Source organism: Rhinoraja longicauda, chromosome 39 (assembly GCF_053455715.1).
Source record: "Rhinoraja longicauda isolate Sanriku21f chromosome 39, sRhiLon1.1, whole genome shotgun sequence".
In the NCBI taxonomy this organism is placed as follows: domain Eukaryota; kingdom Metazoa; phylum Chordata; class Chondrichthyes; order Rajiformes; family Arhynchobatidae; genus Rhinoraja; species Rhinoraja longicauda.
The window spans coordinates 16,520,484-16,545,608 of record NC_135991.1 but is presented as its reverse complement, the minus strand read 5'-3'; the positions used below and the strand labels follow the sequence as shown (position 1 = coordinate 16,545,608).

General features: G+C 52.1%; 1 protein-coding gene across 1 annotated transcript in view; it reads right to left on the bottom strand.

The window, feature by feature from the left end:
• Nucleotides 1–25,125, bottom strand: part of LOC144611234 (dual specificity tyrosine-phosphorylation-regulated kinase 1A-like) — a 39,838-nt gene extending 14,713 nt beyond the window's left edge. The window contains exon 1 of the mRNA XM_078430278.1: nt 24,532–25,125. Within this exon, the coding sequence (XP_078286404.1) occupies nt 24,532–24,667 (136 nt within the window). The 5' untranslated portion in view covers nt 24,668–25,125. The remainder of the gene's footprint in view (nt 1–24,531) is intronic.

Here is a 25,125-nt window from a genome sequence, read left to right as displayed (position 1 = left end):
AGAAGGACCTCTTTGCTCCTGTACTCAACTCCTCTCGTTATGAAGGCCAACATGCCATTAGCTTTCTTCGCTGCCTGCTGTACCTGCACGCCAACTTTCAGTGACTGGTGTACAAGGACACCCAGGTCTCGCTGCACCTCCCCCTTACCTAACCTAACACCATTGAGATAATATAAGAAAATAACTGCAGATGCTGGTACAAATCGAAGGTATTGATTCACAAAATGCTGGAGTAACTCCGCAGGTCAGGCAGCATCTCGGGAGAGAAGGAATGGGTGACGTTTCGGGTCGAGACCCTTAATCTGCCTCCTTAATCTACCTCCTTGTTCTGCCGTCAAAGTGGATAACCTCACATTTATCTATATTATACTGCATCTGCCACGCATCTGCCCACTCACTCAACCTGTCCAGGTCACCCTGCAACCTCCTAACATCCTCTTCACAGTTCACACTGCCACCCAGCTTTGTGTCATCCGCAAACTTGTGTCATCCGCAAACTTGCTAGTGTTGCTTCTAATTCCCTCTTCCAAATCATTAATATATATGGTAAACAGTTGCGGCCCCAACACCGAGCCTTGCGGCACTCCACTCGCCACTGCCTGCCATTCTGAAAAGGACTCTTTGCTTCCTGATTGCCAACCAATTTTCTATCCGTCAACACCCTACCCCCAATACCAATTTTAGTCACCAGTCTCCCGTGCGGGACCTTATCAAAGGCTTTCTGAAAGTCTAGATACAATAGACAATAGGTGCAGGAGGAGGCCATTCGGCCCTTCGAGCCAGCACCGCCATTCAATGTGATCATGGCTGATCATTCTCAATCAGTACCCCGTTCCTGCCTTCTCCCCATAACCCCTGACTCCGCTATCCTTAAGAGTTCTATCTAGCTCTCTCTTGAATGCATTCAGAGAATTGGCCCCCACCGCCTTCTGAGGCAGAGAATTCCACAGGTTCACAACTCTCTGACTGAAAAAGTTTTTCCTCATCTCAGTTCTAAATGGCCTACCCCTTATTCTTAAACTGTGGCCCCTTGTTCTGGGCTCCCCCAACATTGGGAACATGTTTCCTGCCTTTAACGTGTCCAACCCCTTAATAATCTTATACGTTTCGATAAGATCCCCTCTCAGCCTTCTAAATTCCAGTGTATACAAGCCTAGCCGCTCCAGTCTTTCAACATATGACAGTCCCGCCATTCCGGGAAATAACCTACGCTGCACGCCCTCAATAGTAAGAATATCCTTCCTCAAATTTGGAGACCAAAACTGCACACAGTACTCCAGGTGCGGTCTCACTAGGGCCCTGTACAACTGCAGAAGGACCTCTTTGCTCCTGTACTCAACTCCTCTTGTTATGAAGGCCAACATGCCATTGGCTTTCTTCACTGCCTGCTGTACCTGCATGCTTCCTTTCAGTGACTGATGCACTAGGACACCCAGATCTCGTTGTACGTTGCTGTTCCACCGTCATTCCTGCTAGGATCCCTTTCCAGTTGACCTTGGCCAGCTCCTCTCTCATGCCTTCAAAGTCCCCTTTGTTCAACTGCAACACTGACACTTCCGATTTAACCTTCTCCTTCTCAAATTGCAGATTAAAACTAATCATATTATGATCACTACCTCCAAGCGGTTCCTTTAACTCGAGTTCTCTTATCAAATCTGGTTCATTGGACAACACTAAATCCAGAATTGCCTTTTCTCTGGTAGGCTCCATTACAAGCTGCTCTAAGAATCCATCTCGGAGACACTCTACAAACTCTTTCTTGGGGTCCAGAACCAACCTGATTTTCCCAGTCTACCTGCATATTGAAATCCCCATCACCACAGTGGCATTACCTTTCTTACACGTCAGTTTTAACTCCTGCTACTTCTTACACCCTACATCCGGGCTACTATTTGGGGATCTGTAGATAACACCAATTAGTGTCTTCTTGCCTTTACAATTCCTCAACTCAATCCACAGTGAGTCGACCCCATCAGTCCCTATGTCTTCCCTCGCAAGGGACTGAATTTTATCCCTCACCAGCAGAGCTACCCCACTGCCTCTGCCTGTCCTTTCTATAGGATGTATAACCCTGTCCCTGTCTCAGTCTTTCCAGGTGAGGCAGAGGTTCACCTGCACCTCCTCTACTGCATCCACTGTTCCAGGTGTCAACTTCTCCACATCGGCGAGACCAAGGGCAGGCTCGGCAATCGTTTCGCTCAACACCTCCGCCTTAACCAACCTGATCTCCCGGTGGCTCAGTACTTCAACTCCCCCACTCCCACTCCCAATCTGATCTTTCAATCCTGGGCCTCCTCCATTGTCAACAGTGAGGCCCAGCGCAAATTGGAGGAACAGCATCTCATATTTCGCTTGAGTAGTTTACACCTCAGCGGTATTTACTAGGTTAATTCCCGGAATGGCGGGACTGTCGTATGTTGAAAAACTGGAGCTACTAGGCTTGTATACGCTGGAATATAGAAGGACGAGAGGGAATCTTATCGGAACATATAAGATTATTAAGGGGTTGGACACGTTAGAGGCAGGAAACATGTTCCCAAAGTTGGGGGAGTCCAGAACCAGGGGCCACAGTTTAAGAATAAGGGGTAGGCCAATTAGAACGGGGATGAGGAAAAACCTTTTTCAGTCAGAGAGTTGTGAATCTGTGGAATTCTCTGCCTCGAAAGGCAGTGGAGGCCAATTCTCTGGATGCATTCAAGAGAGAGCTAGATAGAGCTCTTAAGGATAGCGGAGTCAGGGGGTATGGGGAGAAGGCAGGAACAGGGTACTGATTGAGAATGATCAGCCATGATCACATTGAATGGCGGTGCTGGCTCAAAGGGCCGAATGGCCTACTCCTGCACCTATTGTCTATTATCTATTGTATGAACATTGATTCCTTTAACATTCGATAGTTCCTGCCTTCACCTCTCCATCCCCTTCCCCTTCCCAGTTCTCCCAATAGTCTTCCCGTCTCCGACTACATCCTATCTTTGTCCCGCCTCCTCCCCTGACATCAGTCTGAAGAAGGGTCTCGACCCAAAATGTCACCCATTCCCTCTCTCCTGAGATGCTGCCTGACCCGCTGAGTTACACCAGCATTTTGTGTCTACCCGTAACGTCACCCATTCCTTCTCTCCAGTGATGCTGCCTGTCCCGTTAAGTACAGCGGCGGTCAAAAAATGTACACACAATATTATAGACAATAGACAACAGGTGCAGGAGTAGGCCATTCGGCCCTTTGAGCCAGCACCGCCATTCAATGTTATCATGGCTGATCATTCTCAATCAGTACCCCGTTCCTGCCTTCTCCCCATACCCCCTGACTCCGCTATCCTTAAGAGCTCTATCTAGCTCTCTCTTGAATGCATTTAGAGAATTGGCCTCCACTGCCTTCTGAGTCAGTGAATTCCACAGATCCACAACTCTCTGGGTGGAAATGTTTTTCCTCATCTCCGTTCTAAATGGCCGACATCTTATTCTTAAACTGTGGCCCCTGGTTCTGGACTCCCCCAACATCGGGAACATGTTTCCTGCCTCTAACGTGTCCAACCCCTTAATAATCTTATACGTTTCGATAAGATCCCCGCTCATCCTTCTAAATTCCAGTGTATACAAGCCTAGTCGCTCCAGTCTTTCAACATACGACAGTCCCGCCGTTCCCGGGAATTAACCTAGTTAACCTACGCTGCACGCGTAGGTAATACAATATTACCAGTTTCAAGCCTCTTTTAGCGCATTTTAAAGTAAAAACGGACATTACAAAATAATATGAATATGTCACTGGATACTAATAACATTTTAGTTTAGAAATACAGCACGGAAAGAGGCCCTTTCAGCCCACCGGGTCCGCGTCGACCAACGATCCCCGCACACTAACACTATCCTACACGTACTAGGGACAATTTTTTACATTTACCAAGCCAATCAACCTACGAACCTGCACGTCTTTGGAGTGCGGGAGGAAACCGAAGGTCTTGGAGAAAACGCGCGCAGGGAGAACGTACAAACTCCGTACAGACAGCGCCTGTAGTCGGGATGGAACGCGGGACTCCAGCGCTGCATTCGCTGTAAGGCGGCAACTCTACCACAGCGCCCATTTTCAAAGTTAATTCGCACATTAATTGATAATCAGCCCAAAAAGGCGGTAATTGGCTTTTCTGCTGCGTTTTATATTTTAACCCCATCTTAATTAATTAATTTAGTTATATAACCTTGCACTTAAATGTAATATTTACTCATTGCAGTTCCGCCACCGATATTCTGGCACTCTTGGTTCCAGAGTTTGCTGGTCTATCCAGCCAGCCAAGGAAGTCGCTCGGCGATGGGGGCCGATGCGCTGGCTCCAGCTGGGCTGGAGTTCCAGAGCCCCTGGCCGCAGGTTGCAAATTCAGCCCCACCGATCGGCCGACGAAGTCCCGATGAGGTCGAGATTGGCAGCCTTGCCCAGCCTAGGCGCCACATTTTCGGGGAGACTTCCAGGGCATGTGGGGGGGTTCTCACGGAACCCCTAGCGACCTCTTAATGTTCAGTACAAGTTTGTACATCGTTTATTTTCTTTTTTTTTCGATCCGATTTCTCCGTTGGTAAACACGATTTTGGCAAAGTGAAAAAAACGCGGAAATCACGCAAAGAGCGCGGAACGCGTAGTAGTCTACCCAATACTATTTCTCGCCTAATGCAAATTTCTTTCAGTTCCACGACCCCCCATTGATCCTCTGTCCTCCAGTACATCTGGAGAACGTGGACAGGTACACAAAGTGCTAGAGTAACTCAGCGGGTCAGGCAGCATCTCTGTGGACAACGTGGACAGGTACAACGTGCTGGAGTAGCTCAGCGGGTCGGGCAGCATCTCTGTGGAGAACGTGGACAGGTACACAAAGTGCTGGAGTAACTCAGCGGGTCGGGCAGCATCTCTGGAGAGAAGGAATGGGCGACGTTTCGGGTCGAGACCCTTCTTCAGACTGATGTTCGGGGAGTGGGCAGCACAGAGATAGAATAACATCGTTTTAGTTTGGTTTAGTTTGGAGATATATCGCAGAAACAGGCCCTTTGTCTAGCACTATCCTGCACACACACTTGGGAGGCAGCAAAACTACCTCTGCGCCACAGTGCCTAAGTGGGACAGGCCCTTAAGTGACTTATAAACTTATAAACTGTCGCTTCGAGTGGACAAGTTGGAGACAGCATTGCAGGATTCCCCAGTTGGTGGCGATCCGGTAGAGCTGCTGCCTCATGGCGCCAGAGACCCGGGTTCCATCCCGACCGCGGGCGCTGTCTGTACGGAGTTTGCACGTTCTCTCCCCGTGACCTGCGTGGGTTTTCTCCGGGCGCTCCGGTTTCCTCCCACATTCCAAAGACGTGCAGGTTAATTACTTACTTGCTTACTTACTGCCCATTTATTCACAAAGTGCTGGAGTAACTCAGCGGGTCAGGCCGCATCTCGGGAGAGAAGGAATGGGCGACGTTTCGGGTCGAGACCCTTCTTCAGACTGATGTCAGGGGGGCGGGACAAAGGAAGGATATAGGTGGAGACAGGAAGATAGAGGGAGAACTGGGAAGGGGGAGGGGAAGAGAGGGACAGAGGAACTATCTGAAGTTGGAGAAGTCAATGTTCATACCGCTGGGCTGCAAGCTGCCCAAGCGAAATATGAGGTGCGGTTCCTCCAATTTCCAGCGTATCCAACAAATCAGCCAGCGGATCCAACAAATCATCCTCCAACATTTCCGTCACCTACAACGGGACCCCACCACTGGCCATATCTTCCCATCCCCTCCCCTCTCTGCGTTCCGCAGAGACCGTTCCCTCCGTAACTCCCTGGTCCACTCGTCCCTTCCCCCCCAAACCACCCCATCCCCGGGCACTTTCCCCTGCAACCGCACGAGATGCAACACCTGTCCCTTTACCTCCCCCCTCAACTCCATCCAAGGACCCAAACAATCTTTCCAGGTGAGACCGAGGTTCACCTGCACCTCTTCCAACCTCATCTATTGGATCCGCTGCTCCAGATGTCAACTTCTCTACATCGGCGAAACCAAACGCAGGCTCGGCGATCGTTTCGCTCAACACCTCCGCTCGATCTGCCTTAACCAACCTGATCTCCCGGTGGCTGAGCACTTCAACTCCCCCTCCCACTCCCAGTCTGACCTTTCTGTCATGGGCCTCCTCCAGTGCCATAGTGAGGCCCACCGCAAATTGGAGGAACAGCACCTCATATTTCGCTTGGGCAGTTTGCAGCCCAGCGGTATGAACATTGACTTCTCCAACTTTAGATAGTTCCTCTGTCCCTCTCTTCCCCACCCCCTTCCCAGTTCTCCCTCTATCTTCCTGTCTCCACCTATATCCTTCCTTTGTCCTGCCCCCCTGACATCAGTCTGAAGAAGGGTCTCGACCCGAAAGGTCACCCATTCCTTCTCTCCTGAGATGCTGCCTGACCTGCTGAGTTACTCCAGCATTTTGTGAATAAATAAACTTATAAACTGTCGCTTCGAGTGGACGTGGGAGACAGCATTGCAGGATTCCCCAGTTGGTGGCGAACCGGTGGAGTTGCTGCCTCACGGGCGCCGTCTGTACGGAGTTTGCACGCTGTCTCCCCGTGACCTGCGTGGGTTTTCTCCGGGCGCTCCAGTTTCCTCCCACGCTCCAAAGACGTGCAGGTTTGCAGGTTAATTGCTTACTAACTGCCCATTATGCCTCAATAGACAATAGACAATAGGTGCAGGAGGAGGCCATTCGGCCCTTCGAGCCTGTACGCACCGCCATTCAATGTGATCACGGCTGATCATTCTCAATCAGCACCCCGTTCCTGCCTTCTCCCCATACCCCCTGACTCCGCTATCCTTAAGAGCTCTATCTAGCTCTCTCTTGAATGCATTCAGAGAATTGGCCTCCACTGCCTTCTGAGGCAGAGAATCCCACAGATTCACAACTCTCTGACTGAAAAGGTTTTTCCTCATCCCCGTTCTAAATGGCCGACCCCTTATTCTTAAACTGTGTGGGGCCCCTGGTTCTGGACTCCCCCAACGTTGGGAACATGTTTCCTGCCTCTAACGTGTCCAACCCCTTCATAATCTTATATGTTTCGATAAGATCCTGGCACGTAGGGCAACAACGAAGCCTCCACTCCTGTCTGTTCTGGGCTAGTTTCTCCCCAGGTCAATCCCACAGTTTTCATCCTTTCTAGTGACCAGTGCAGGGCTATTCTTGGGATGCTATCCGGTTCTCTACATTCACCATTGACATTCATCCCAGCGTGTGTCGATAGCCCCGGAAGCCCGTCACGTCCTGTAGTGTTGATTCCTTCAGTTGTTGTTTCCGTAAAACACATATTTGTTTTACGAGGCTGGGGTTGGTAGCCCTGTGCTCAGGCCCCCAACCGAGAGGGCCAGTGGATCGCTCTGCGTCTCGTCTCTTCCATTCCGCCTGTCCAGCATGGGAAACCCTAACAGGAGACAAATCTCCTGCTGGAATCTCCTCCAGGGGTCACTGAGACACAAAAGCTCCCCGAGCCACGACAAGGTTGCAATCCGACGGGGAGTGCAGGTTACTTTTTTCAGTCAGAGAGTTGTGAATCTGTGGAATTCTCTGCCTCAGAAGGCAGTGGAGGCCAATTCTCTGAATGCATTCAAGAGAGAGCTGGATAGAGCTCTTAAGGATAGCGGAGTCAGGGGGTATGGGGAGAAGGCAGGAACGGGGTACTGATTGAGAATGATCAGCCATGATCACATTGAATGGCGGTGCGTACAGGCTCGAAGGGTCGAATGGCCTCCTCCTGCACCTATTGTCTAATTGGCTTAGTATAAATGTAAAATTATCCCTAGTGTGTGTGTGGGATAGTGTTAGTGCGCGGGGATCGCTGGTCGGCACGGACTCGGTGGGCCGAAGGGCCTGTTTCCGCGCTGTATCTCTGAACCAAACGCAGAACTAGCGTGTGAACGGGCGATCGCTGGTCGGCGATGACACAATGGGCCTGACTCCACGCTGTATCTCTAAACCAAACACAGAACTAGTGTGTGAACGTGCGATCGCTGGGCGGCGCGGACCCGGTGGGCCGAAAGGGCCTGTTTCCGAGCGGGATTTCTGAACCAAACACAGAACTAGTGTGCGAACGGGCGATCGCTGGGTGGCGCGGACCCGGTGGGCCGAAAGGGCCTGTTTCCATGCTGTATCTCTGAACCAAACACAGAACTAGTGTGTGAACGGGCGATCGCTGGGCGGCTCGGACCCGGTGAGCCAGTGATCACCCGTTCACAAACACTAGTTCTATGTCTAGTTTAGACATACGTTGTGGAAACATGCCCTTTGACCACCGAGTCCGTGCCGACCAATAGCCACCAGTTCCCACGCTCGTTCTATGTTGAGTTTAGGGATGGAAACATGGAAAATAGATGCAGGAGGAGGCCATTCGGCCCTTCGAGCCAGCACGCACCGCCATTCATTGTGATCGCGGCTGATCGTCCACAATCAGTAACCCGTGCCTGCTTTCTCCCCATATCCCTTGATTCCACTAGCCCCCAGAGCTCTATCTAACTCTCTCCTAAATCCATCCAGTGAATCGGCCTCCACTGCCCTCTGTGGCAGAGAATCCCACACATTCACAACTCTCTGGGTGGGAAAAGTTTCTTCTCACCTCAGTTTTAAATGGCCTCCCCTTTATTCTGAGACTGTGTGTGTGTGGCCCCTAGCTCTGGACTCCCCCAACATTGGGAACATGTTTCCTGCATCTAGCTTGTCCTGTCCTTTTATAATTTTATACGTCTCTATAAGATCCCCCTCTCATCCTTCTAAACTCCAGCGAATACAAACCCAGTCTTTCCAATCTTTCCTCGTACGACAGTCCCGCCATCCCGGGGATTAACCTGGTAAACCTACGCTGCACTGCCCCAATAGCAAGGATGTCCTTCCTCAAATTAGGAGACCAAAACAGCACACACAATACTCCAGATGTGGTCTTACCAGGACCCTGTACAACTGTAGAAGGACCTCTTTGCTCCTAATCCCAAATTTGGAGACCAAAACTGCACACAGTACTCCAGGTGCAATCTCACCAGGGCCCTGTACAACTGCAGAAGGACCTCTTTGCTCCTAAACTCAAATTAGGAGACCAAAACAGCACACAGTACTCCAGGTGCGGCCTCACCAGGGCCCTGTACAACTGCAGAAGGACCTCTTTGCTCCTGTACCGATTATCGTGCGGAACAAGGCCGTTCGACCCGCCGAGCCCACGTCGACCAGCGATCTCTCTGTGTTCCCAAGTTTGCATCCTACAAAATTTACGGAAGCCGATTAACGTACAAACCTGCTCGTCTTTGGAGTGTGGGAGGAAACCGGAGCGCCCGGAGAAAACCCTCGCAGGTCGCGAGCAAACTGCGTAGAAGACGCACGCGGGAGAGCGTGCAAACTCCGCGCGGACAGCTGACGAGGTCAGGATTGGAACCGCGCCGCGAGGCAGCAACTCTACCGCTGCGCCAGGCTTATCCTTGGAGCTGACGGAGGCAACTGTAGCTCAGGAACCTCGAGTGGCCACGGCGAGAGTGGAAACGTTCCACGGATAACACCAGCACGATGGCATTAGCGGTAAAGTTGCTTCCCTACAGCGAACGCAGCGCCGGAGACCCGGGTTCCATCCCGACCGCGGGCGCTGTCTGTACGGAGTTTGCACATTCTCCCCGTGACCTGCGTGGGTTTCCCCCAAGATCTTCGGTTTCTTCCCGCACTCCAAAGACGTGCGTGCGGGTTCGTACGTTAATTGGCGTGGTAAATGTAAAAATCAATAGACAATAGGCGCAGGAGGAGGCCATTCGGCCCTTCGAGCCAGCACCGCCATTCAATGTGATCGTGGCTGATCATTCTCAATCAGTACCCCGTTCCTGCCTTCTCCCCATGCCCCCTGACTCTGCTATCCTTAAGAGCTCTATCTAGCTCTCTCTTGAATGCATTCAGAGAATTGGCCTCCACTGCCTTCTGAGGCAGAGAATTCCACAGATTTACAACTCTCTGACTGAAAAGGTTTTTCCTCATCACCGTTCTAAATGGCCGACCCCATATTCTTAAACTGTGGCCCTAGTGGGTGTAGGATAGTGTTAGTGTGCGGGGATCGCTGGTCGGCACGGACTCGGTGGGCCGAAGGGCCTGTTTCCGCGCTGCATCTCAAAACTAAACACAGAACTAGTGTGTGAACGGGTGATCGCTGGGCGGGGCGGACCAGAGATCGCCCATTTACACGCACTAGTTCTATGTCTAGTTTAGACATTCATTGTGAAAACAGGCCCTTCGGCCCGCCGAGTCCGTGCTGACCAACAGCCACCTGTTCCCGCACTCGTTCTGAGTTGAGTTTAGAGATGGAAACATAGAAAATAGGTGCAGGAGGAGGCCATTTGGCCCTTCGAGCCAGCACCGCCATTCATTGTGATCACGGCCAATCATCCACAATCAGTAACCCGTGCCTGCCTTCTCCCCATATCCCTTGATTCCACGAGCCCCTAGAGCTCTATCTAACTCTCTCTTAAATCCATCCAGTGAATCGGCCTCCACTGCCCTCTGTGGCAGAGAATTCCACACATTCACAACTCTCTGGTGAGCCGAAATGGCTATGTTTGGTAGGTATTTATTTCACAAAATGCTGGAATAACTCAGCGGGTCAGGCAGCATCTCAGGAGACAAAGAATGGGTGACGTTTCGGGTCGAGACCGTTCTTCAGACTGATGTCAGGGGGGCGGGACAAAGGAAGGATATAGGTGGAGACAGGAAGATAGAGGGAGAACTGGGAAGGGGGAGGGGAAGAGAGGGACAGAGGAACTATCTAAAGTTGGAGAAGTCAATGTTCATACCGCTGGGCTGCAAGCTGCCCAAGCGAAATATGAGGTGCTGTTCCTCCAATTTGCGGTGGACCTCACTATGGCACTGGAGGAGGCCCATGACAGAAAGGTCAGACTGGGAGTGGGAGGGGGAGTTGAAGTGCTCAGCCACCGGGAGATCAGGTTGGTTGAGGCGGACTGAGCGAAGGTGTTGAGCGAAGCGATCGCCGAGCCTGCCTTCGGGTTTCGCCGATGTAAAGAAGTTGACATCTAGAGCAGCGGATACAACAGATGAGGGTGGAGGAGGTGCAGGTGAACCTCTGTCTCACCTGGATAGACTGTTAGGTAGGTTAGGTGTATTAAATGCGTTTTTGACGTACGGCATTTTCGATTTATGATGGGTTTATCGGAACTTAACACCATCGTAAGTCGAGGAGCATTTGTACGTTCAAAAGTGCCCGTATGGCCAGAATGAGAAAATCAGTTAATGTAGGTGTTAGAAGTCGGCTATTCAATAGAAAATAGACAACAGGAGCAGGAGGAGGCCATTTGGCCCTTTGATCCACCACCGCCATTCAATGTGATCATGGCTGATCATTCACAATCAGTACCCCGTTCCTGCCTTCTCCCCATACCCCCTGACTCCTCTATCTTTAAGAGCTCTATCTAACTCTCTCTTGAAAGCATCCAGAGAATTGGCCTCCACTGCCTTCTGAGGCAGAGATTTCCACAGATTCACAACTCTCCGGGTGAAAACGTTTTTCCTCATCTCCGTTCTAATGGCCGACCCCTTATTCTTAAACTGTGGCCCCTGGTTCTGGACTCCCCCAACATCAGGAACATGTTTCCTGCCTCTAACGTGTCCAATCCCTTAATAATCTTATATGTTTCGATAAGATCCCCTCTCATTCTTCTAAATTCCAGTGTATACAAGCCTAGTCGCTCCAGTCTTTCAACATGTACGACAGTCTCGTCATCCCGGGAATTAACCTGATGAACCTACGCTGCACGCCCTCGATAGCAAGAATGTCCTTCCTCAAATTTGGAGACCAAATCTGCACACAGTTGAAGCACAAAACCTCACCACTCTGGTGTCTCTACAACTAGAGATAGTTGTGTCTCTAAACTACACTTTAGTTTAAGAGATACATCGCAGAAACAAGCCCTTCGGCCCACCGAGTCCGCGCCGACCAGTAATCGCCCGTTCACACCAGTTCTCTGTAGGAAGGAACTGCAGATGCTGGTTTAAACCGAAGATAAGATATAAAAAGCTGGAGTAACTCAGCGGGACAGGCAGCATCAGGATCTCTGGAGAGAAGGAATGGGCGACTTTTCGGATCGGGTCGGGTCGTGTCTGAAGAAGGGTCTCTCTCGACCCATTCCTTCCCTCCAGAGATGTTGCCTGTCCCGCTGAGTTACTCCAGCTTTTTGTGTCTACCTTCACACCAGTTATGTGTCTAGTTTAGAGATACAGCGCGTAAACAGGCCCTTCAGCCCACCGGGTCCGTGCCGACCAGCGATCGCCCGTTCACACGCTAGTTCTGTGTCTAGTTTAGAGATACAGCGCGGAAACAGGCCCTTTTTCCCACCGACTCCGTGCCGACCAGCGATCGCCCGTTCACACACTAGTTCTATCTTACACACTAGGGACAATTTACAGAACCCAATCAACCTGGAAACCTGTAGGGAAAAAAAACTGCAGATGCTAGTTTTAAGCGAAGGTAGACACAAAATACTGGAGTAACTCAGCAGGTCAGGCAGCATCTCGGGAGAGGAGGAATGGGTGACATTTCGGGTTGAGGCCCTTCGGGTCAGTCTGAAGAACCTGGAGTACTGTGTGCAGTTTTAGTCTCCAAATTTGGGGAAGGATATTCTTGCTATTGAGGGCGTGCAGCGTAGGTTCACCAGGTTAATTCCCAGAATGGCGGGACTGTCGTATGTTGAAAGAAATGAGCGACTAGGCTTATATACACTGGAATTTAGAAGGATGAGAGGGGATCTTATCGAAACATATAGGATTATTAAGGGGTTGGACACGTTAGAGGCTTCCCAATGTTGGGGGAGTCCAGAACCAGGGGCCACAGTTTAAGAATAAGGGGTCGGTCATTTAGAACGGAGATGAGGAAAAACTTTTTCAGTCAGAAAGTTGTGAATCTGTGGGATTCTCTGCCTCAGAAGGCAGTGGAGGCCAATTCTCTGAATGCTTTCAAGAGAGAGCTAGATAGAGCTCTTAATGATAGCGGAGTCAGGGGGTACGGGGAGAAGGCAGGAACGGGGTACTGATTGAGAATGATCAGCCATGATCACATTGAATGGTGGTGCGTACAGGCTCGAAGGGCCGAACGGCCGACTCCTGCACCTATTGTCTATCAACCGACAAACCTGCACGTCTTTGGGATGTGGGAGGGGAACTGGAGCGCCCGGAGAAAGCCCACGCAGGTCACGGGGAGAACGTGCAAACTCCCTACAGACAGCGCCCGTGGTCGGGATGGAACCCGGGTCTCTGGTGCCGTGAGGCAGCAGCTCTACCCGCTGCGCCCTGTAAGGCAGTAATGGCCGAACAGACAGAACATTCCACGGGTTCAGACCCTCTGGGTAAAGAAATGTCTTCTGAAGTTAAGTCCTAGATGTATTCTCGATTACCCGAGACTGCCAAACCCGGCTTTGAGATCACCAAGCAAAAAGGAAACAGGTTATTCTAAACTCCAGTTGAACTTCTGGAATTATGGAGTCAGAGAAGATTCACGAGGATGTTGCCAGGACTCGAGGGGCCTGAGCTACAGGGAGAGGTTGGGGCAGGCTGGGACTCTATTCCTTTTAGGCGCAGGAGGATGAGGGGCGATCTTATAGAGGTGTACAAAACCACGAGGGGAATAGATCGGGTAGACGCACAGAGTCTCTTGCTCAGAGTAGGGGAATCGAGGACCAGAGGACACGGGTTCAAAATGAAGGGGGGAAAGATTTAATAGGGATCTGAGGGGCAACTTTTTCCACACAGAGGGTGGTGGGTGTATGGAACGAGCTGCCGGAGGAGGTAGTTGAGGCTGGGACTATCACAACGTTTAAGAAGCAGTTAGACAGGTAAATGGATAGGACGGGTTTGGAGGGATATGGGCAGGTGGGACTACTGTAGATGGGGCATGTTGGCCGGTGTGGGCAAGGTGGGGCTAGTGTAGATGGGGCATGCTGGCCGGTGTGGGCAGGTGGAACTAGTGTAGATGGGGCATGTTGGCCGGTGTGGGCAGGTGGGACTAGTGTAGATGGGGCATGTTGGCCGGTGTGGGCAGGTGGGACTAGTGTAGATGGGGCATGTTGGCCGGTGTGGGCAGGTGGGACTAGTGTAGATGGGGCATGTTGGCCGGTGTGGGCAGGTGGGACTAGTGTAGATGGGGCATGTTGGCCGGTGTGGGCAAGGTGGGACTAGTGTAGAAGGGCCATGTTGGCCGGTGTGGGCAAGGTGGGACTAGTGTAGATGGGGCATGTTGGCCGGTGTGGGCAACGTGGGACTAGTGTAGATGGGGCATGTTCGCCGGTGTGGGCAGGTGGAACTAGTGTAGATGGGGCATGTTGGCCAGTGTGGGCAAGTTGGGCCGAAGGGCCTGTTTGCGAGACGTATCACTCTATGATAACGGCCCCGCTGACGTAACTCAGCGGGTCGGGCAGCATCTCTGTGGAGAACGTGAACAGGTACAAAGTGCTGGAGTAACACAGCGGGTCGGGCAGCATCTCTGTGGAGAACGTGGACAGGTATACAAAGTGCAGGAGTAACTCAGCGGGTCAGGCAGCATCTCTTTGGAGAACGTGGGCAGGTACAAAGTGCTGGAGTAACTCAGTGACGCTTACGAAAGAGCGCGGACCTGACGGAGATCGCGCCCGAGGACGGGATCGGCCCCGGGTCTCTGGCGCAGCTGCGACGCGGCTAATTGAGAACAGCCGCCGGTGATCGGCTTCCAATTAATTGACGGCACGACCTCGCTCCCCCTGCTCGCGTTTGGAACGGGGACGGGCAGGGGGTTTCGAGTTCCCACAGGTGCAGGGATCGCTGACGTCAGTCCAGCCCAGATTGGTATCGGCGACACAAGCCAAAGTCCTGTGGGCAAGAGGCTCAGAGAACGCGGAGAAAAAGCACAGATGATAGCAACAGAGAGAGAACAGGTGCAGGAGGCCACTCGGCCCCTTCGAGCCTGTACGCACCGCCATCCATTGTGATCGCGGCTGATCGTGCAGCGTAGGTTCACCAGGTTAATCCCCGGGATGGCGGGACTGTGGTACGAGGAAAGATTGGAAAGACTGGGGCTTGTATTCACTGGAGTTTAGAAGGATGTGAGGGGATCTTATAGAGAGACGTATAAATTATAAAAGGACTGGACAAGCTAGATGCAGGAAACATGTTCCCAATGTTGGGGGAGTCCAGAACCAGGGGCTACACACACACAGTCTAAGAATAAAGGGTTATGATGTTTGACAGCTCAGGGCCTGTTCTCGCTGGGCCGAAGGGCCTGTTTCCGCGCTGTGTGTCTCTAAACTAAACACAGAACTAGTGTGTGAACGGGCGATCGCTGGTCGGCACGGACTCGGTGGGCCGAGGGGCCTGTTTCCGCGCTGTGTCTCTGAACACAACACAGAATTAGTGTGTGAACGGGCGAGAGGGGAGAGGGAGAGGGGAGGGGAAAGGGGTGAGGGGAGGGGGAGAGGGGAGAGAGAGGGGAGGGGCGGAGAGAGAGGGGAGAGGGGGGGAAGAGGGGAGGGGGAGAGGGGAGCGTAGGGGGAGGAGAGGGGAGGGAGGGAGGGAGGGGAGGGAGAGAGTGGAGGGGGGGAGGGTGGAAGAGGGGAGGGGGAGAGGAGAGGGGAGGAGGGAAGAGGTTGAGGAGGATGGAGTGGAGTAGGGGAGAGGATGGAATGGGAGGAGGGGAAGGTGAGGAGAGGGAGAGGGGAAGGGAGAAGGGGGGAGAGGGGAGTCGGGAGGGGGAGGGGGAGAGGGGAGGGGAATGGGAGAGGGGAGGGGAGAGAGGATGGGGAGGGGAGGGAGAGAGGGGAGGAGGGAAGAGAAGGGAGGTTGAGGAGGATGGAGTGGGGTGGGAGGTGGGGGAGAGGGGAGGGAGAGGGGAGGGAGAGGGGGAGGGGAGGGAGGGGAGCGGAGGGGGAGGAGAGGGAGGGAGAGAGGGGAGGGAGAGAGTGGAGTGGGGGGAAGAGGAGAGGGGGAGAGGAGAGGGGAGGAGGGGAAGGGAGGTTGAGGAGGATGGAGTGGGGGTGGGGAGGGGGAGGGAGAGAGGGGAGGGGGAGAGGGGAGGGGGAGAGAGGGGAGGGGAGGGAGAGAGGGGAGGGAAGGGGTGGAGAGAGGGGAGGGATGGGGAGGGGGGGAGAAGGGGGGAGGGCGGGGGAGAGGGTGCTGAACTAATGCAGGAGACGTTTGGGCCCAACGTGTCCACTTGGTCTAGTCTACTATTCACACTCTCTGATACTGTGATCTATTACTGTGCCACATTCAAAGGTGACTGGAGTCCCACTCGGAGCACAGCCTCGTGAGTCACCTTCGGCTGTTCAGAGCATTGCAGACGCAAGCTGTTTCCTTGCTTTGTCCTGTCGATGCCTCCTTTCACGCCCACCCCTTTCGGCTGCTCCCAGAGAAACATAGACAACAGGTGCAGGGGGAGGCCGTTCGGCCCTTCGAGCCTGTACGCACCGCCATTCATTGTGATCACGGCTGATCGTCCACAATCAGTAACCCGTGCCTGCCTTCTCCCATATCCCTTGATTCCACTAGCCCCTAGAGCTCTATCTAAGTCTCTCTTAAATCCATCCAGTGAGTCGGCCTCCACTGCCCTCTGTGGCAAAGAATCCCACACATTCACAACTGCAAACGTTCCTCCTCACCTCAGTTTTAAAGGGCCTCCCCTTTATTCTTAGACTGTGCGTGTGTGGCCCCTGGTTCTGGACTCGCCCAACATTGGGAACATTTTTCCTGCATCTAGCTTGTCCAGTCCCTTTTATAATTTTATACGTCTCTCTATAAGATCCCCCTCTCATCCTTCTAAACTCCAGCGGATTACAAGCCCAGTCTTTCCAATCTTTGCTCGTACGACAGTCCCGCCATCCCGGGGATTAGCCTGGTGAACCTACGCTGCACTGCCTCAATAGCAAAGGACGTCCTTCCTCAAATTAGGAGACCAAACCTGCACACACAATACTCCAGGTGCGGTCTCACCAGGGCCCTGTACAACTGCAGAAGGACCTCTTTGCTCCTGTACTCAAATGCTCTCGTTATGAAAGCCAACTTGCCGTTCGCTTTCTTCACTGCCTGCTGTACCTGCATGTTTACTTTCAGATTGTTTAGAAACATAGAAAATAGGTGCAGCAATAGGCCATTCGGCCCTTCGAGCCTGCACCGCCATTCAATATGATCATGGCTGATCATTCAACTCAGTATCCTGTACCTGCCTTCTCTCCATACCCCCTGATCCCTTTAGCCACAAGGGCCACACCTAACTCCCTCTTAAATATAGCCAATGAACTGGCCTCAACTTCCTTCTGTGGCAGAGAATTCCACAGATTCACCACTCTGTGTGAAAAAAAATGTTCTCATCTCAGTCCTAAAAGACTTCCCCCTTATCCTTAAACTGTGACCCCTTGTTCTGGACTTCCCCAACATCGGGAACAATCTTCCTGCATCTAGCCTGTCCAACCCCTTAAGAATTTTGTAAGTTTCTATAAGATCCCCCCTCAATCTTCTAAATTCCAGCGAGTACAAGCCGAGTCTATCCAGTCTTTCTTCATCTGAAAGTCTTTCTTCATATGAAAGTCCTGCCATCCCAGGAATCAATCTGGTGAACCTTCTCTGTACTCCCTCGATGGCAAGAATGTCTTTCCTCAGATTAGGAGACCAAAACTGTACGCATTAGTGTTGCCAACTGTCCCGTAATTAGATTGTTTAGATTAGAGATCCCATACTGACGAGGAAAGGTGGCATGAGATGGCACACCAGCCTGCTTGAAATGCCCGCTCTGCCAATTCTGGTGTAAAAGTGTAAGAGCGTAACCAATGTCGTAACCAAATGCCACCCTCTCAGTTTAGACCAGTGATAATCTACAGCTGATCACTCTCAAAGAAATTGAAACCATTGTAGAAAAATATATTCTTTTGCCCTTCGAAAGGTGCCGGGCATTAGTGTTGCCAACTGTCCCGTATTAACTGGGACATCCCGTATTTTGGGCTAAATTAGTTTGTGTCGTACGGGACCGCCCTTGTCCCTTATAAGGCCCGGGGGGGGCGTTGTAGGCCCGGACAGTGTAGGCCCAGACAGTGTATGCCCGGACACTGTTGGCCCGGGCAGTGTAGGCCTGGATACTGTAGGCCCGGACAGTGTAGAGATTACTGTTCGTGCAGCGTAGGTTCACCAGGTTAATCCCCGGAATGGCGGGACTGTCGTATGTTAAAAGACTGGAGCGGCTAGGCTTGTATACACTAGAAATTAGACGGATGAGAGGGGATCTTATTGAAACATGTAAGATTATTAAGGGATTGGGCACGCTAGAGGCAGGAAACATGTTCCAAATGTTGGGGGAGTCCAGAACCAGGGGCCACACACAGTTTAAGAATTAGGGGTAGGGCATTTAGAACGGAGATGAGGAAAAACTTTTTCAGTCAGAGAGTTGTGAATCTGTGGAATTCTCTGCCTCAGAAGGCAGTGGAGGCCAATTCTCTGAATGCATTCAAGAGAGAGCTAGATAGAGCTCTTAAGGATAGCGGAGTCAGGGGGTATGGGGAGAAGGCAGGAACGGGGTACTGATTGAGAATGATCAGCCATAATCACATTGAATGGCGGTGCGTACAGGGTCGAAGGGCCGAATGGCCGCCTCCTGCACCTATTGTCTATTGTCTAAGTAGTGCGTGAACGGGCGATCGCTGGTCGGCGCGGACTCGGTGGGCCGAAGGGCCTGTTTCCACACTGTATCACTAAACTAAGCAACAGAACTAGAGTGTGTACGGGCGATCGCTGGTCGGCGCGGACTCGGTGGGCCTGTTTCCGCGCTGCGTCTTTAAAACTGAACTAGTGTGTGTGTCTGTGTGGGATGGTGTTAGTGCGCGGGGATCGCTGGTCGGCGCGGACTCGGTGGGCTGAGGGGCCTGTTTCCGTACTGTATCACTAAACTAAACACAGAACTAGTGCGTGAACGGGCGATCGCTGGTCGGCGCGGACTCGGTGGGCCGTAGGGGCCCCTTTCCGCGCTGTATCTGTGAACTAAAGTGAACTCTAAAAGCACAAGGGCAGGGGGGAGAACGAGTCAAAGTGAGCAATCTCACCTTTGAATCTGAATGCGTGCCAGAAGCACAAGCTGGACAGTTGTCTCAGCGGAACGCTGAGTCACGCACACTTGCCGATGAGTCACAAGGCCAGAGGGTGAAATTCCTTCCCAGAAACTCAAGCACAAAAATATACGCCATCACCCCGACACATAGCGAGGCAGCTCTGAAAGGGACAATTCTTCTAGATGACGCCCGGATAAGATATGTGGGGGGGGGGGGGAGGCAGACTACAGGGAAAGATTGGGCCACTTTGAAACATAGGAAACAGGTGCAGGAGGAGGCCACTTGGGCCTTCGAGCCAGCACTTTGGTCATCCTTAGTTTTAGTTTGGAGATACAGCGCGGAAACAGGCCCTTTCGGCCCACCGAGTCCGCGCCGACCAGCGATCGCACGTTCACACACTAGTTCTGCGTTTACTTTAGAGATACAGCGCGGAAACAGGCCCTTCGGCCCACCGGGTCCGTGCCGACCAGCGATCGCACGTTCACACACTAGTTCTGTGTTTAGTTGTAGAGATACAGCGCGGAAACAGGCCCTTCGGCCCACCGAGTCCGCACCGACCAGCGATCCCTGCACACTAACACTATCCCACACACACAAACACACTAGTTTAGTTTTAGAGACGCAGCGCGGAAACAGGCCCTTCGGCCCACCGAGTCCGCGCCGACCAGCGATCGCCCATTCACACACTAGTTCTGCATTTAGTTTAGATACAGCGCTGAAACAGGCCCTTCGGCCCACCAGTGGTCGCCCATACACCAACACGATCCTACACACACTAGAGGCAACGTACAATTTTGCCAAAGCCAATTAACCTACAAACCCGCATGCACTCTTTGGAGTGTGGGAGGAAACCGGAGCGCCCGGAGAAAACCCACGCAGGTCAAGGGGAGAGAACGTACGCACAAACTCCGTACAGACAGTGCCCGTGGTCAGGATGGAACCCGGGTCTCTGGCGCTGTGAGGCAGCAGCTCTACCCGCTGCGCCAACTCGAACTGACAGCGAGGTTTCCCGCAACACGGACTATTCCCCAAGAGCTAAAAACATTCAGGGTAGCCCTGGAGTACTGTGTGCAGTTTTGGTCTCCAAATTTGAGGAAGGATATCCTTGCTATTGAGGGCGTGCAGCGTAGGTTCACCAGGTTAATCCCCGGGATGGCGGGACTGTTGAGGAAAGAATGGAACGACTAGGCTTGTATTCACTGGAATTTAGAAGGATGAGAGAGGATCTTATTGAAACATATAGGATTATTAAGGGGTTGGACACGTTAGAGGCAGGAAACATGTTCCCAACGTTGGGGGAGTCCAGAACCAGGGGCCACACAACAGTTTAAGAATAAGGGCTCGGCCATTTAGAACTGAGACGAGGAAGAACTTTTTAAAGTCAGAGAGTTGTGAATCTGTGGGATTCTCCGCCTCAGAAGGTAGTGGAGGCCAATTCTCTGGATGCTTTCAAGAGAGAGTTAGATAGAGCTCTTAAAGATAGTGGGGTCAGGGGGTATGGGGAGAGGGCAGGAACGGGATACTGCTTGTGGATGATCAGCCGTGAGCGCAGTGAATGGCGGTGCTGGTCGAAAGGGCCGAATGGCCTCCTCCTGCACCTGTTGCCTATTGTCTATTGACTTTCTTGGAGGCTGTAGGGTCTCGACCCGAAACGTCACCCATTCCTTCTCTCCTGAGATGCTGCCTGACCTGCTGAGTTACTCCAGCAATTTGTGACTAGGTACTTTTATGGGGGTATATAATAAAATCATGAGGGCAATTGATAAGGTTTGGTTTAGTTTAGTGTTAGAGATACAGCGTGGAAACAGGCCCTTCGGCCCACTGAGTCCGCGCCGACCAGCGATTGCCCGTTCACACAGCAGGTTCTGTGTTTAGTGTAGAGATACAGCGCGGAAACAGGCCCTTCGGCCCATCGAGTCCACGGCCGACCAGCAATCGCTCCTGCACCTATAGTCTATTGACAGACATGCTGTCTTGCACGACCAAAATGCAATCTTAATTTTCCCCTCTCTCTTAAAATGTTCATTAAAACCAGTGTCAACAAACTGGGGGAATTGGAGGAAAGAATAGAGAGAGTAGATGCAGAATCTTTTACTCAAAGTAAGGACATTAAGACGCAGAAGGCTTGGGCTTAAGGCGAGAGGGGAGAGATTTAAACGGAAATTGAGATCATAAGTTGTTGGAGCAGAATGAGGCCATTTGGCCCATCAAGTCTACTCCGCCATTCAATCACGGCTGATCTATCTCTCCCTCCCAATCCCATTCTCCTGCCTTCTCCCCGTAACCCCTGACACCCGCACTTGCGGCCTCCATCGCCTTCTGTGGCAAAGAATCCCACAGATTCAACACCCTCTGACGAAAGAAATTCCTCCTCATCTCCTTCCTAAAGGGACGACCTTTAATTCTGAGGCTGTGACCTCTAGTCCCAGACTCTCCCCCCAGTGGAAACATCCTCTCCACATCCACTCTACCCAAGGTACATGGATAAGGAAAGGTTTAGAAAGATATAGGCCCCACGCGGGCAGTTGGGACGAGTGTACACATAGAAACATAAATAGGTGCAGGAGGAGGCCATTCGGGCCCTTCGAGCCTGTACGCACCGCCATTCAGTTGTGATCACGGCTGATCATTCTCAATCAGTAACCCGTGCCTGCCTTCTCCCCATATCCTTGATTCCACTAGCCCCTAGAGCTCTATCTAATTCTCTCTTAAATCCATCCAGTGAATCGGCCCTCCACTGCCCTCTGTGGCAGAGAATCCCACACATTCACAACTGGAAAAGTTTCTTCTCGCCTCAGTTTTGAACGGCCCTCCCCTTTATTCTTAGACTGTGTGTGTGTGGCCCCTGGTTCTGGACTCCCCCAACATTGGGAACATGTTTTCCTGGCATCGAGCTTGTCCAGTCTTTTTATAATTTTTATACGTCTCCATAAGATTCCCCTCTTGTCCTTCTAAACGCCAATGAATTCAAACCCCTTCTTTCCAATCTCTCCTCATCTGACAGTCCCGCCATCCCGGGGGATTGACCTGGTGAACCTACGCTGCACGCCCTCAATAGCAAGGACGTCCTTCCTCAAATTAGGAGAGCAAAACTGCACACAGTACTCCAGGTGTGGGTCTCACCAGGGCCCTGTACAACTGCAGAAGGACCTCTTTGCTCCTGTACTCAACTCCTCTCGTTATGAAGGCCAACATGCCATTGGCTTTCTTCACTGCCTGCTGTACCTGCATTCTTACTTTCAGTGACTGGTGTACAAGGACACCCAGGTCTCCTTTACCTAATCTTTGACACCATTGAGATAATAATCTGCCTCCTAACACAAGCCCCAGTCTTTCCAATCTTTCCTCGTACGACAGTCCCGCCATCCCGGGGATTAACCTGGTGAACCTACGCTGCACTGCCTCAATAGCAAAGGACGTCCTTCCTCAAATTAGGAGAGCAAACAGGCCCTTCGGCCCACCGAGGTCTGCGCCGACCAGCGCTATCAACGCTATCCTACACACACACTGGGGACAATTTACACTTGTACCAAGCCAGTTAACCTCAGGAACCTGCACATCTTTGGAGTGTGGGGGGCAACCGAAGGATCTCGGAGAAAAAACCCATGCAGGTCACGTGGGGAGAACGTGCAAACTCCGTACAGGCAGCACCCGCTGTCGGGATCGAACTCGTGGTCTCCGCCGTCGCAAGACGGCAACTCTACCGCTGCCGCCACCGTGGCCATTCGGCCCGTCGAGTCCGCTCCGCCGTTCAATCATGGCCCACTGGACCCCATTCCCAATAATCTATCCCCCCCCCCCCAACATTGGCTTGGCCTCGGCAGCCTTCAGTGGCAACGAATTTCACGGCATCACCCACTTCAGATTATTATCCGAATGGTGTCAAGTTAGGACAACGAGATCTGGGTTGTCCTAGTGCATCAGTCACTGAAAGGAAGCATGCAGGTACAACAGGCAGAGTGAAGAAAGCCAAAGGCATGTTGGCCTTCATAACAAGAGGAGTTGAGTACAGGAGCAAAGAGGTCATTCTGCAATTGTACAGGGCCCTGGTGAGACCACAACTGGAGTACTGTGTGCAGTTTTGGTCTCCCAAATTTGAGGAAGGATATTCTTGCTATTGAGGCAGTGCAGGCGTAGGTTAATTCCCGGAATGGCAGGACTGTCATACCTCGAAAGGCTGGAGCAACTAAGCTTGTATACATTGGAACTTAGAAGGATGAGAGGGGATCTTATCGAAACACATAAGATTACTAAGGGGTTGGACACGTTAGAGGCAGGAAACATGTTCCCAATGTTGGGGGAGTCCAGAACCAGGTGGCACACACACAGTTTAAGAAAAAGGGGGTTGGCCATTTAGAACGGAGACGAGGAAAAAACCTTTTTCACTCAGAGAGTTGTGAATTTGTGGGATCTCTGCCACAGAGGACACTGGGAATTTAGAAGGATGAGAGGGGATCTTATCGGAAACACATAAGATTATTGAAGGGGCTGGACACGCTAGAGGCAGGAAACATGTTCCCGATGTTGGGGGAGTCCAGAACCAGGGGCCACACACACAGTTTAAGAATAAGGGGGTAGGCCATTTAGAACAGAGACGAGGAAAAACCTTTTTCAGTCAGAGGGTTGTGAATCTGTGGGATTCTCTGCCTCAGAAGGCAGTGGAGGCCGATTCTCTGAGTGCGTTCAGGAACGGGGTTACTGATTGTGGACGATCGGGCCCGTGATCACATTGAATGGGCGGTGCTGGCTCGAATTCTCTGCCTCAGAAGGCAGTGGATGCCAATTCTCTGAATGCATTCATAGAAACATAGAAACATAGAAAATAGGTGCAGGAGTAGGCCATTCGGCCCTTCGAGCCTGCACCGCCATTCAATATGATCATGGCTGATCATCCAACTCAGTATCCCGTACCTGCCTTCTCTCCATACTCCCTGATCCCTTTAGCCACAAGAACCACATCTAACTCCCTCTTAAATATAGCCATCTCGGTCCTAAAAGACTTCCCCCTTATCCTTAAACTGTGGCCCCTTGTTCTGGACTCCCCCAACATTGGAACAATCTTCCTGCATCTAGCCTGTCCAACCTTTAAGAATTTTGTAAGTTTCTATAAGATCCCCCCTCAATCTTCTAAATTCCAGCGAGTACAAGCCGAGTCTATCCATTCAAGAGAGAGCTAGGATAGAGCTCTTAAGGATAGCGGAGTCAGGGGGTATGGGGAGAAGGCAGGAACGGGGTTACTGATTGTGGACGATCGGCCGTGATCACATTGAATGGCGGTGCGTACAGGCTCGAAGGGCCAAATGGCCTCCTCCTGCACCTGTTGTCTGTTGTCTAAAGAAATGGACTAAATTGTCGAAAGGCACAGAACCGAAGCGCCACAACCCAAACACACACGCACACACCATCCACCCCCCCCCCCCCCCCCCCCCCACGACCCCACACACTAACTTCTTATGGGCTTCTTGCCGCAGTGAGGGTTGGCCGGCAGGCAGCAAATGGGCTCTTGTTTAATCCACTCGGAGCGCAGGGCGGCCAGCATGGTCGAGGACGACTGTTCCACCTCGCTGCTGGAGGTGATCACCATTGAGAGGGAAGGCTTTCAGCGGCGGACAGTCCCCGCCGGGCGCGTGGTCCGAAAGGTCCGAGGGAGAACGGAAGGCAGAGGCGAAGGTTCTCCCCCCCCCTCCGTTTGCCATTGCCCTCCCTTCCCAAAAGATCCGCCCTCAAAGTCGGGGTCAGCTCGCCGATTAACACTTCGGACAGCCGGCAGTGGGAGGCGATCGGGCGACAATCCCAGCAGAATTGGAGGGCGGCGGGCGAAAGGAACGAACGAACGGTCTCTTGCTTGTGCCCACAACAAAAAAAATCTCTCTCCTTCTCCTCCTTCCAAAGTGGCTTGGCCGCTGTGTGTAAATCCTGTGCGACCTTCTCTGCTTCTTCTTTCTCTACTTCTTCCTCTTCCTCTCTCTCTTTCTCTCTCTCACTCTCTCTCTTTCTCCCTCCCTCTCTCCCTCTCCCTCCCTGTCACTCTCTCTCTCTCTC